Below are 12,822 nucleotides of genomic sequence, written 5' to 3'. Positions count from 1 at the left end.
ACAATCAGGGCCGGGGAGGGATGCAGGAGGTTGGCCAGCAGGGGAGGGACCGTGGGAGGGCTCTGGAGCCTATCAGGCCCGTCTTGCTCAGTCACAATCAGCTAGACCCCAGCAGCAAGCTAACCTACCTGTTGGAGCATCTGCCCCCTGGTGGTCAGTGCACAAAATAGCGAGCAGTTGAGCAACCTTAGCATATCATTAGCATATTATGCTTTGATTGATTGAATGGCTGACCAGATGACTAGACACTTAGCATATTAGGCTTTTATTATATAGGACTAGAGGCCCGGTGCACGAAATTGGTGCACTGGGGTTGGGGGGGGGGTATCCCTCAGCCTGGCCTGTGCCCTCTCACAGTCTGGGACCCCTCGCTCCTTACCACCTGCCTGCTTGCTGCTCCCTACCACTCGGCTCACTGCTCCTCAGTGCTGCCGCGGAGGTTCCTGCCACCTCCGCTGCACTCACCAGCCATGAGCCCGGCTTCTGGATGAGCAGCACTCCCTCTGAGGGAACTCATGGTACCTCCAGGCCCTGGTTGGTGTGGATCAGTAGTTAGAGTGTCCTCCCATGCACCAAAGGGTCATGACTTCAATTCCAGGTGAGGGCACATACACAGGTTGTGGGTTGCTTGGGCAACTGATCGATGTTTCTCTTTCTCTTTCCCTCTCCCTTCCTCTCTCTCTAGAATCAATGAAAAGAACATATCCTTAGAGGAGGACTTAAAGAGAAAAAAAAAATGCTGGTTTGGTTCAGTGGATAGTGCTTCTGCAGGCAGACTGAAGGGTACCAGGTTGGATTCCAATCAAAGGCATATACCTGGGTTGCCAGCTTAATCCAGGGCCCTGGTCGGGGATTCAGCAAGAGACAACCATTTGATGTCTCTCATATTAGTTTCTGTCGTTCTCCCTCCCTTCCACTCTCTGTAAAAAAAATAAAAAATAAAAAATAAATCAATGCAAAAATGTCCTCAGGTGAGGATTAACCAAAACAAACAAACAAACAAACAAACAAACAAACACCCATTCCCAGTGTGATTATTGAAGGAGCATATGAGTATTTGTTGAATGAACGGGAAAGGATGAGACTTTGCTTTCTGTTTTAGCAACTCTGCAAGCCAGAGGGTTTATTTTTATTTTTTTTTTAAATATATTTTATTGATTTTTACAGAGAGGAAGGTAGAGGGATAGAGAGTTAGAAACATCGATGAGAGAGAAACATTAATCAGCTGCCTCTTGCACACCCCCTACTGAGGATGTGCCCGCAATAAAGGTATATGCCCTTGAACAGAATTGAACCCGGGACCCCTCAGTCCACAGGCCGATGCTCTATCCACTGAGCCAAACTGGTTAGGGCCAGAGGGTTTATTTTTTATTTTCATTTTTATTGATTGATTATTTTAGAGAGAGGAAGGGAGCGAGAGAAACATCAGTGTGTTGTTCCACTTACTATGCTCTCTTTGGTTGCTTCTTGTCTGTGCCCTGACCAGGGATCCAACCTGCAACCTTGCTGTATCAGGAGGAGGTTCTAACCCACTGCGCTGTGGGCTGCCTATCAGGGCCCCTCAACAAAGTCCCTCTGGGTGCCCTGGCCCCTGCTGTGGGTCAGAGCTCCTCTGCCATAGCAAAGGTTTGGGTTCCATTCTGTCAGGTTTTGGGTTTGATTCCTGGTCCAGGCTGACTGCTGCTCAGCAAGTGACCGAGGACCATTGAAGTCCATGTGCTCTAGTCATTCAGTGGGGACCTGGGGTTCCATGGCTGACTTGGCCGACTCTGATCCCCAGTCTTCCATCCAGGGTGACTTCAACTATAAAAGCTGTGTGGCCTCCAGGTAGGTCACCCTCTCCATGGCTTGCCAGGCTTGGTTTCTGCGCAGTTGCCCTGGGAGGCGGATTTTCAGGTTCCCAGGAAGAGCGCCCTCCGCTCCGGACTCCCAGGGAGAGCCGGTTGGGGGCGTGAGTGCTGGCGGACCACTGCGGTCGCCCCACCAGCCCCGATCTCCCGTGCCTGCAGCCCCGCCTCTCTCTTCACGGTCGCAGATCAGGGGACCGCAGGCACAGCTGCACCCGGTGCCTGGGGTGCCTCTGTGCCTGGGGCCCCGCCCCTCCTTTCACCATCGCAGATCAGGGGGCCGCAGGCCAGCCGGCACACCTGGTCCCAGGGGTCCTGCACCCTGGCTCTCTCTTCCTCTGATCGCCATGGCGATCACCGGCACCCCCGGCTCTTGCCTGCCACCATTCTTCCGTCTTTCCCCTTTTGCCTCCCATCATTGTGCCTGTGTATGCAAATTAGCCGCGATCTTTGTTGGCGGTTAACCGCCATCTTTGTTGGCAGTTAATTTGCATATCGCCCTGATTAGCCAATGGGAAGGGTAGTGAAGTTAAGGTTAATTACCATGTTTGTCTATTATTAGATAGGATAGGCATTGCCCATAGACACAGACAATAGCATGGTGAAGGCCTGGAGCTGTATGAGAACCTGGTAGCTAAAGGCAATGGGGGGACCTCTGTAATACTCTCTATAATAAAGATAAGAAAACAAACAAAGATTTTTAAATTAATTTTTAGAGAGAGAGGAAGAGGGAGAGAGAGAAACATTGATGTGAAAGTGAAACATCAGTGGGCTGCCTCTTGCACACCTCCTACTGGGAATTGAACTGGCAACCTTTGGGTGCATGGGACGATGCCCAACCAATTGAGCCACACTGGCCAGGGCAGGGTTTCATTTATTTATGCTTCATTTTATTTTTTTACATCATTCTGCTTATTCTTTTTTTTTTTTTTTTCTGATAATAATTTATGTTGTATATTGAAAAAAAAAGATCCTCTTTCTTTTTTTTTGTTTTAATCATATGAGCATTTATTTCAATAATGTCAGCAGTATGAGAGAGCAGCAGGTCATCCACAAAAATCTGCTCCATTCTGCTTATTCTTGAAAAATTATTAGTGAAATTTCTTTGAGAGCTGGGATAAAGATGTGTTTCTCCAGAGAGAATATTTGCTTCTTCCAAATGCCTAGAGCAAGTATTTCAAACTCATGGCCCGTGGGCCACATGCCTCATTTATTTGGCCCATGTTAGCCTTTGAGTTTGACGTGCTTGGCCTAGAAAGTACTAATCCAATACTGGTTTAAACTGCTGAATTTATGGCTAGCATTTTGTGTATGTGTTTTATTTATTTTGTTTGTCTCAACCACCCAGGCAGTACTGATTTGAATTGAGCCAACATTTCTCAGGGAAGCCCTGTCCCTTCATTGACAACTTTGCAGCTCCTTTAGGGTGGTGTCAGTTTTTCTTCTAGGAGTGTCTACTAGCCCTTCAGAAGCCCAGCTTGAAGTGGGAACAGTTTCCTTATTGAACAGGGTGGGCTTTTGTCTGTGACTTTTGCTTAGCACTAGGATGCCCTAGAAATAGAAATTAAAGAGATTTGCAGGTACCCTTAGGGCAAATGTGACGTTGGTGCTTCTTTTACTTGTCTTGTTTCTCATTTCCCTTAGATTTTACACTGGTGGATCCCTTTTTTTTAATCAAGTCTTTGATGGTCTTAATATCTTTTTTTTATACTTTGTGCTGTTTTCTAAGGGAAGGTGTTTGGTTCAAATATCGTAGCCTGATCTATTTCCAGATATAGTTTTAAATTCATTGGGGCCTTGACTTACGAGTGTCCCAACTAACGAGTTTTTCAAGATACGAGCTGCCTCTCAGCCAATTTTTTGCTTTGAGTTGCAAGCTAAAATTCGGGTTACGAGCCAGCTTCAGATACCCCACCGCTAGTTGGCACAGCGAACGTCACAGTGAATGCCACAACATCAGCCCAGCATCACGTGTCTCCCTCGTTCACAATTGATTTGACATACGAGTAATTTGAGTTACGAGCTCCATCACAGAACGAATTAAACTCGTAAGTCAAGGCCCCACTACATATCAGCTCTTGGCAAATACTTATTAAGTACATAATAGAATTATTAATTTGAGTATTGTGGCTTTGGAGATACATTCATCCAACTAGTGAGAATATTGTTATGAATGGGTGTCACAAGTGTTCTGGAGCTTGAATTTAAACCATTGCATTTGCTGTGCTATGAGTGTTGGTCTTAACAAGGTGGACTCTACTCAGAGTTCCTTTTTCAGGATCATTTTGGTTATTTTATTTTCACTTTCTAAAATGAAAATGTTAAATAGCTTTTCCTGATAAAGGGATATATACATATTTTAAAAATCCAACAATTCAGAAGTGGTAAAATAGAAAGTCCCCTCCAAAAGCGCTATTATTAAAGAGTTTAGTGGCCATATACGTATACACACTAGAGGCCCGATGCACGAAATTTGTGCAAGGGGCTTGACCCTTGCAGCCCAGCTGCCTCATGGCCCCGCGGCCCCGCCCATTGGTCATTCCTGAAGGTCGTTCTGGAAGGTCGTTCTGCAGTCCGGTCTAATTAGCATATTAGCTCTTTATTATAGAGCATGTATGTTCATGTGATAGATTTTCTTATTTTAGTTGTAATTAATTTATTTAACCAATATCCTATAAACATTTTATATTCTATAAGTAGTACTGTAATGAATGTCCTTGTATATACATATCTTTGTACTTACACATCTTTTTCCTTTTGATAAATTTCTAAAGTATAATTCCCAAGTCAAAGAATATGCTCACTTTTCTGCTTATTAGCAGTTTCAGAGTCTTAGTTTCTACATATCCTTCTAATACTGAATTTTATCATTATAATCTTTGTCAGTGAGAAAAATGCTTTGTTGTAACTTGCATTTCTTAATTACTGATAGTAAGCACTTTTTAATATATTCGATGGCCTTTGGATTTCTCTTTTAATGCTTGTCCTGGTCCTTTGTCTATTTATTTCTCAGAGTACTTGTTTTTTCTTACTGATGGGTAGGAGTACATTATTTATTAAAATTGTTAACTCATCATTAATATTGTAAATATTTTTTCCTGTTTGTAATTTTGTCTTTTAACTTTGTTTATGTTGACTTTCACCATACAGAAGTCAAAAAATTTGAAGTTGTTAAATTTATCAGTATCTTTTTCTTTATTACTTATTGTCTTTGTATTATTCTTAGATGTTCCTATATGGTTTGTATTTTTAATGTCATGTTTAAAATATCCTTCACCACTAGAAAGTCATAAAAGAATTTGTTTGTATGTTCTTATAAACTTTATATGATACTAGAGGCCTGGTGCATGAAATTCATGCACAGGTGGGGCCCCTAGGCCTGGCCGGCAATCAGGGCCAGCCGGGGCCTTCCGGCTGCCGACCAGGGCCTTCCTGCCAGCTCCCGGCTGCTGACTGGGGCCTGCCTTCACCGGCCACCAGCCGGGGCCTTCCTTTTTCTGCACCGTCCCCTGGTGGTCAGTGCATGTCATAGTGAGCAATAGAACTCTTGGTCGAACTCCCGTGGGGACACTTTGCATATTAGCCTTTTATATACATCCTATATAATAAAAGCCTAATGTGCAAATCTACCAAATGGTGGAATGACCAGTCGTTATGATGCGCACTGACGACCAGGGGGCAGATGCTCAATGCAGGAGCTGCCCCCAGCCTGCAGGCCCCAGGCCAGCCAAGGCGGGTGTCAGTGGGGGCCCCCATGATCGCCCCATCAGTTGCCCCGCAGAGGGAGGCCACTGGCCGCAGCGGCAGGGTGTGTGGCCAATGTCAGCCTGGCCAAGGCGGGTGCATCAGGTGCGCCCCCGATCACCCTACCAGTCGCCCCACTGATCAGCCCTGATCGCCGGCCAGGTCTAGGAACCCTACCCATGCATGAATTTCATGCATCGAGCCTCTAATCTATATAATATAAACCTAAGCGACCATTACAGCAGAACGACTGGTCGTTATGATGTGCACTGACCACCAGGGGCTAGACGCTCAATGCAGGAGCTCCCCCATGGTGGTCAGTGGAGTGCCGCTCAGCCAGAAGCCGGGCTCACTGCTGGTGAGCGCAGCTGCCACGTTGGGAGCCTCTCCTGACTCCGCAGCAGCACTACCGAGTGGTGGCAGCAGGTGCAGCGGGCTGGGGTGAGCGCAAGCAGATGGACGTCCGGCCCCAATTTGGGCTTCTTCCTCACTGCCTGACGCTTGGCACACTGCTACATCCCTCAAGGGGTCCCGGACTGTGAGAGGGCGTAAACTGGGCTGAGGGACAACCCTCCCCCCCCCCCCTCCCCCAGTGCACGAATTTCATGCACCAGGCCTCTAGTAGATAGATAAGGAAGCAACCTTCTTTTCCTTTTTTCTAATATCTGCAAGTATCCTATAATCTTTTTAATAAGTTCCCACTAATTTGAAGTATATTTTAATCACTAATTATATATTCATATTACATGGGTTGCTTCCTGAATTTTCTGTATTATACTGATTTAGTTAATGTTGCTTTGTATATGTTTTAATAGTCAAATTTCCCAGATATTCCTTATTAAAAATTATATGACTAATTTTGATTATTTTTCTAAGTGAACCTTAGAATTCATTTGTGAAGTTCCACAAAAATCAACTCCCTAAAAGAGAGTAAGAAGGAACCCAGATGATAATTATACCATCACCACACTCTCTTGTGAAATAGGAAAAGAAAAAACTAAAAAGAAAGAAAAAGCCCTAAGCATTGGTTTTTAGAGAAATTTGACATCTGTAAAATTTGAATCCAGAAGCATAATATTGCAATTTAATTTAGGTAAAATCTTCTGTGTTTGTCAGTGAAGCTCTAGTTTTTCCTTTTTTTAAGAAAAAAAAAATGTGTATATATATATATATATATATATATATATATATATATATATTTATTTATTTATTTTGTTCTTTTATTTTATATATTTAAAAAATTATTTTTATTGATTTCAGAGAGGAAGGAAGAGGGAGAGATAAAAACATCAGTGATGAGAGAGAATTATTGATTGGCTGCTTCCTGCATGCCCCACACTGGGGCTTGAGTCCGCAACCCAGGCATGACACTGGGATCAAACTGTGACCTCCTGATTTATAGGTCTATGCTCAACCACTGAGCCACACCACCTGGGCTCTAGTTTTTCTTTATGTATAATCTGCATACTTCTTAAGTGTATTTCTGAGTATTCTACATAAATTTTAAGTCTGCTTTTTCTTCCATTACATATTCTGATTGTAATCAATTGTTGTTGGTATATGGGAAAGCTATTGATTTTTGTCTATTTATTTTATATATGACCATTTTACTGAACTCTTATTTTGTTTTTCAGTTGGCTTGGTTTCCTTTGTGAATAGTTATATCATCCAAAAATGATACTTTTTAATGATGCTTTACTATTTTCCAGTGTTTTTACCTCATTTTTCCTTATCACATTGACCAAAACTTTTATAAAAATGTTGAATGATTGTGATATTAATGTGTTAATTCCATGTAATTCCTAACATTAATGATAGTGTTTCTACTATAGAGCCATTAAGTTTATGTATGTTAATTTCTAAAAAAATACGTCATTATATGAAAGATGGATACTTGTAGTTTTTTTAAAATATATTTTTATTTATTTCAAAGAGGAAGGGGAGAGAGATAGAAACATCAATGGTGAGAGAGAATCATTGATTGGCTGCCTCCTGCACACCCCACACTGGGCATTGAGCCTGCAACCTGGACATGTGCCCTGACCGGGAATCGAACTGTGACCTCCTGGTTCATAAGTTGATGCTCAATCATTGAGCCACCAGGTCTTTTTTTTTTTTTTAAGAGTTGCCCAATAATGTGGACTTTTTTTGCGGGGGTCATCTATGAAGGGAAGATCTTGATTCCTCTCCTTCTGACATTAATGTAATGAATTACAGTAGTGGGTTTGCTAATGAACCATACTTAACATTTCTAGAATAAATCATACATAATTGTGGTATGTTATTCTTTTAGTGTAGTATGGAGATTGCTTTGCTTATATTTATTTCAGCTGTTTTTTGCATCTAAGTATAGTGTGCTGAGAATAGGATTAAGAGTGAAATAAGTTCTACCTGTAAAGTAGGGAACAAATACCTTAATCTTCATTTACCTACAGGATAGAAATAACATTTCCTTTGTAGGATTGAGGGTATTATGAGGTTGATTTATTGAACTGTACAGAGTAACCTGCCAATTCAGAGTTGAGTAAATATAGAACCATTAAAATGTAGTTTTGCTTAATTTGAGTAAGATATTAATTCAGGTTGATAGCTAGGTTATAATCCAATAATGTTATTATGCTCTCTATATTTGTTTTCAGAGGTATTTGGTTTTTTTAAATCATTATTATATTCAGTAACTGTTTTAATCTGTTGCATGTTTTGGCAATATCAGATTTTCTTTCTCATGTAATTTGTGTGTTTTTTAATGTTTTCCAGCGACGAGTAGAACAACCCCTCTATGGTTTAGATGGCAGCACTGCAAAGGAGGTCTCGGAGGAGCAGTCTGCTCTGCCAACCCTGATGTCAGTAATGCTAGCAAAACCTCGGCTCGACACAGAGCAGCTGGCACAGAGGGGAGCTGGCCTCTGCTTCACTTTTGTTTCAGTGAGTACTGAGCCTGAGTTTATGCAGACCCTTGTTGTCCTGGAGCTCCTTGATGAAGTTAGAATAACTATTTGGTAGAGAGAGGATGACCTTTTTAACTGTCACTTCTAGAGGTAGTGGTGAGCTTCTTCTCAGTCTCCCTGGGTTCAAAGGGCTGAGAGAAAAAACTGTTCTGTTAATGTCTGAACACATTGTGGGAAGAAAACTGCGATCTTACGTTGACAAAGTAAAGAAGATATAGATCAAATTCCATAACAACCAAAGAACTTATAACAAGTAAAATTTCCAAACTGCAGCCATCACTTATTTAAAGCAATATTCAAGTCAGTAAAATTTTAGCATGTAGTCAGGGGTTCCGTAGCATGCTTACAAGCTGTTTCACCTCTGGTATTTGGGTGACCGACATGCTTGCCTTCTCTCTACTCTTCTGAGTGTTGTTATGTTTACTTTTTCCAGGAATATTTATCTGTTTGCTCTTTTCAGCTTGCTTCTTTCTCCTTCCTTGAAGAACAAGAACTTGAAAGTTTGACCTATTTGCCAAATTATAATACAATTTGACTCAGAAATTTCTACTTTCTTGGTTTCTGTGACCTACCAAGTGTTTGTGACCAAGGATGTATAAAGCAACAGAAAGCTCCATTGCCTTATGCTTCCATGTTTAGGGACAATTTTCAGAGCTGAAGCCACCATTTGTTAAAATTTGTGTTCCTCTTACTGGTTCATTATTTCCAGTTATAATCTAAGTTTCTTCTTCTCTTTTTTTGTTAATCCTCACCCAAGGATATTTTTTCCATTGATTTTTAGAGACAGAGGAAGGGAGGGAGGGAGAGAGAGAGATGGAAACATCAATGTGAGAGAGGCACATCTCCTTTCTCTCGAAAATCAGTAAACATATCATTGGGTGAGGATTAAAAAAAAAGGAAAAATAAATATATACAGTATCAGAAAAATTCACCTGTGGAAAACACTACATTATCTAATCCTCACACTATCCAATATTTCCTAATTATGTCTGTGACGAGTTGTACTGTGTTGTTAGGTGTCATTTTGTTTATAAAAGGAATTTTGGGATAATAATGATTGTATATTCCTGAATAGTTGAATAATATTAAATCCTAAATTAGCTTTCTAAATTTAAAAATGCCTTAGAAGCCCTAGGTGGTTTTGCTCAGTGGATAGAACGTCATCCTGCAGACTGAAGGGTCCCGGGTTTGATTCCAGTCAAGGGCACGTGTCCGGGTTGTGGGCTCGATGCCCAGTGGGGGGTGTGCAGGAGGCAGCCGATCAATGATTCACTCTCATCATTGATGTTTCTCTCTCTCTCTCTCCTTGCTTCCTCTCTGAAATCAATAAAAATATTTTAAAAATAAAAAATAAAATAAATAAAAATGCTTTAGAAATGCCCTGTAAATTGTGTATAAAAGTCACTCATCCTGGCTGGCATGGCTGAGTGATTGAGCATTGACCTATGAACCAGGAGGTCACGGTCAATTCCCAGTCAGGACCCAGGTTGTGGGCTCGATCCCCAGTGTAGGGCATGCAGGAGGCAGCTGATCAATGATTCTCTCTCATCATTGATGGTTCTGTCTCTCTCTCCCTTTCCCTTCCTCTCTGAAATAAATAAAAATATATATTTTTAAAAAGTCACTGTCAGCAAGTAATATTATTAGAAATTAACTTGGATTTTGGGCCAGTGTGTGTTTATGGATAATGTTTGGGGACTTAGGAGACTACAATAGTCCCCCCCTTATCTGTTCCAGGACCCCCAGTAGATTCCTGGAACTACAGATGGTATCAATAGTACCTATACATACCTACCTTTTCACATACAGGAAACACTTGGTGGCACATCTGCATCGCGAGTGTCACTATTTGTGCTCTTTTAAGCCATTATTAAGTAAGGTAAGGGTTACTTGAATACAAGCACTGTAGTACTTTGACAGTGAGATGGCTATTGAGTGACTAACGGTTCATAGTGCATACAGTATGGATACGCTGGACAAAGGGATGATTCACGTCCTGAGCGGGACAGCACATGATTTCCTCACATCGCTCAGAACAGAGTGCAATTTCAAACTTATGAATTGTTTATTTCTGAAATTTCCATTTAATATTTTCAGACGATGGTTGACCACAGGTAACTGAAACTGTGGATAAGGGGCACTACTGTATTCTGAATAGTAGTTCCCAGTCCTTCTGCCTGGAGTTACTAGCATCCCCTTGCTTCATCACCAGCCTTTTCTGATAAAAGCATATTTAAATACAAGTGAAAGGGGCCTGTTATAACAGGAATAACTTTTAATTTACATATTTAAAAAAATACTTTTATAAGCATTTGCTTTTTTAAAAAATATATCTTCATTGATTTCAGAGAGGAAAGGAAAAGGAGAGAGATAGAAACATCAATGATGAGAGTGAATCATTGATCGGTTGCCTTCTGCATGCGCCCTACTGGGGGTTGAGCCTTCAACCTGGGCATGTGCCCTTGACCGGAATTGAACCTGGACCCTTCAGTCCTCAGGCTGACGCTCTATCCACTGAGCCAAACCAGCTAAGGCAGCATTTGATATTTTAAACTATTTCTAGGAACATGGTCCAAGCCATCATGTCTGGCTCTTGCTTCTCATTTGAATTGTTTTACTTTCTTCGTGGCTACATGGCCCTGACTTCTGCCTTTCATCAGAGTTCATTTTTTATATAGAGTTAATCATTTGCATTCATACAAATGTTTGTGGAGAAAAGTGCAAAACTTTCTTGTGATTGGTAATATACCTTTATTACAGGCTCAGCAAAACAGTCCCTCTTCTACAGGATCTGGTAACACAGAGCATTCCTGCAGCTCCCAGAAACAGATCTCCATCCAGCACAGACAGACCCAGGTAGGTTGGCGATAGGTAAACAGAGGAGAAAAAGATCTGCTTAAGAATAAATGCTAACCACATATAAAGTCTATGAGTCCTCTCTTTGTCTTCCCTTTAATTCTCTAACTTTACCTCATTATTTTTATTATTCTATTTAGAACTTACGTTATGAGTACTTAAAGTCTTTTGGAAGGTGCTTTAACTTCTTGAGGTGTTTCTTTTCCTTTCTGGTACGTTGCAGCAGAAGCGCTTATTTTATAGCAAGCTGTTGAGAACAGAGCACTCATTTGGAGACGTTTAGGCCTGAGTTCAAATTCTGTCTTTACACCTTACATTATATTTTTAGTCCTCAATTTTCTTGAGTACAAATCATCTGTATAATGTGGTTGATTCTAATTATCTCAAACAATATATACAAAATGCTTATTAGGACAGTGCTCATGGTAGTCGTCAATGAATGTTAATTTACTACTTTATGAAAGGAGTTAATTTATTCTGTGTACCTGTTCATTTGGCAAGACCTAGATAAACTTCTTTAACATGTGGCACACCAACATACTTTTCTCCTTAAACAGTCTTCAGAAACTTTTTAAGTTAGAATGTTGTGAACAATCAAAGATATTATTTGCAAAGGGTAGTGGATATATGTCTTCTACTTTGTAATATTGAACTAGCCAAATAGTATACCAGGTTTTCTTGGCACTGTGCTGCCTTCAAGTCAGGGCAGGATGCTTGACAATCTAGGAGCATTTCTAAAGTCTCGAGCTATGCAACCTTCAGAAGCAGACTTTAATTTTATTTGAATTACCAGCCTTTGGGCAATTGAAAGATAGTTGAATATTCCAATAACTTTGATCTCTCGCCTTCTAATTGTTCATTATTTCCACAAGGTGGCGTGCTTGGGTCATGTCTTCTCTCAGTTTCATTTCTAAAGTAGTATGTTTCTCTATTGTTCAATGCACAGAGATCTTAAGAATTCATACATTTAATTCCAGTTTTAATATGTTTTTGAGGTGCAGGTGTAACAGAATATAAAACTTAAAGAATGGGATGAAGAAAGGAGATTCAGTTTCTTGAGCCATGTGATTCTTGGCTATTTGTTAGCAAGCGCCTTTTCCCCCCCAGAAAAGTAATGAGAAAATGAGTGACGGCATGCAGTATTTTGAGACTAATTCTAAATTTTGTTTTGTCTCTATAGTCTGACCTCACAATAGAAAAAATATCTGCACTAGAAAACAGTAAGAATTCTGACTTAGAGAAGAAGGAGGGAAGAATAGATGATTTGTTAAGAGTAAGTATTAAAATGTGATAGGAGATTTTATAAGCACTGATTGATGTTATGTGTATTTGGCATATGTGCATATCATAGAGATAATTACTATAGCCAAATAACAAAGTTAAATAATAAGCATATGGATATTTTCCTTTAATTCAAGGAAATCTGA

The 12,822-nt window shown here is 40.8% G+C and overlaps 1 protein-coding gene across 10 annotated transcripts in view; it reads left to right on the top strand.

Moving 5' to 3' along the window:
• Positions 1-12,822, top strand: part of TLK2 (tousled like kinase 2) — an 84,888-nt gene that overhangs the window by 29,486 nt on the left and 42,580 nt on the right. For 9 of the 10 annotated variants that reach the window (XM_036340077.1, XM_036340075.1, XM_036340074.1 and 6 more), the window contains 3 exons: positions 8,349-8,516; positions 11,300-11,395; positions 12,576-12,668. In XM_036340077.1, coding sequence (XP_036195970.1) covers positions 8,349-8,516; positions 11,300-11,395; positions 12,576-12,668 — 357 coding nt within the window. The remainder of the gene's footprint in view (positions 1-8,348; positions 8,517-11,299; positions 11,396-12,575; positions 12,669-12,822) is intronic. The other variant, XM_036340081.1, reaches the window with a different exon arrangement.

The sequence above is a fragment of the Myotis myotis genome, unplaced genomic scaffold (genome assembly GCF_014108235.1).
Source record: "Myotis myotis isolate mMyoMyo1 unplaced genomic scaffold, mMyoMyo1.p scaffold_m19_p_17, whole genome shotgun sequence".
Classification (NCBI taxonomy): Eukaryota; Metazoa; Chordata; class Mammalia; order Chiroptera; family Vespertilionidae; genus Myotis; species Myotis myotis.
The sequence above is the reverse complement of the archived record's forward strand: the minus strand, read 5'-3'. Positions and strand labels throughout refer to the sequence as shown.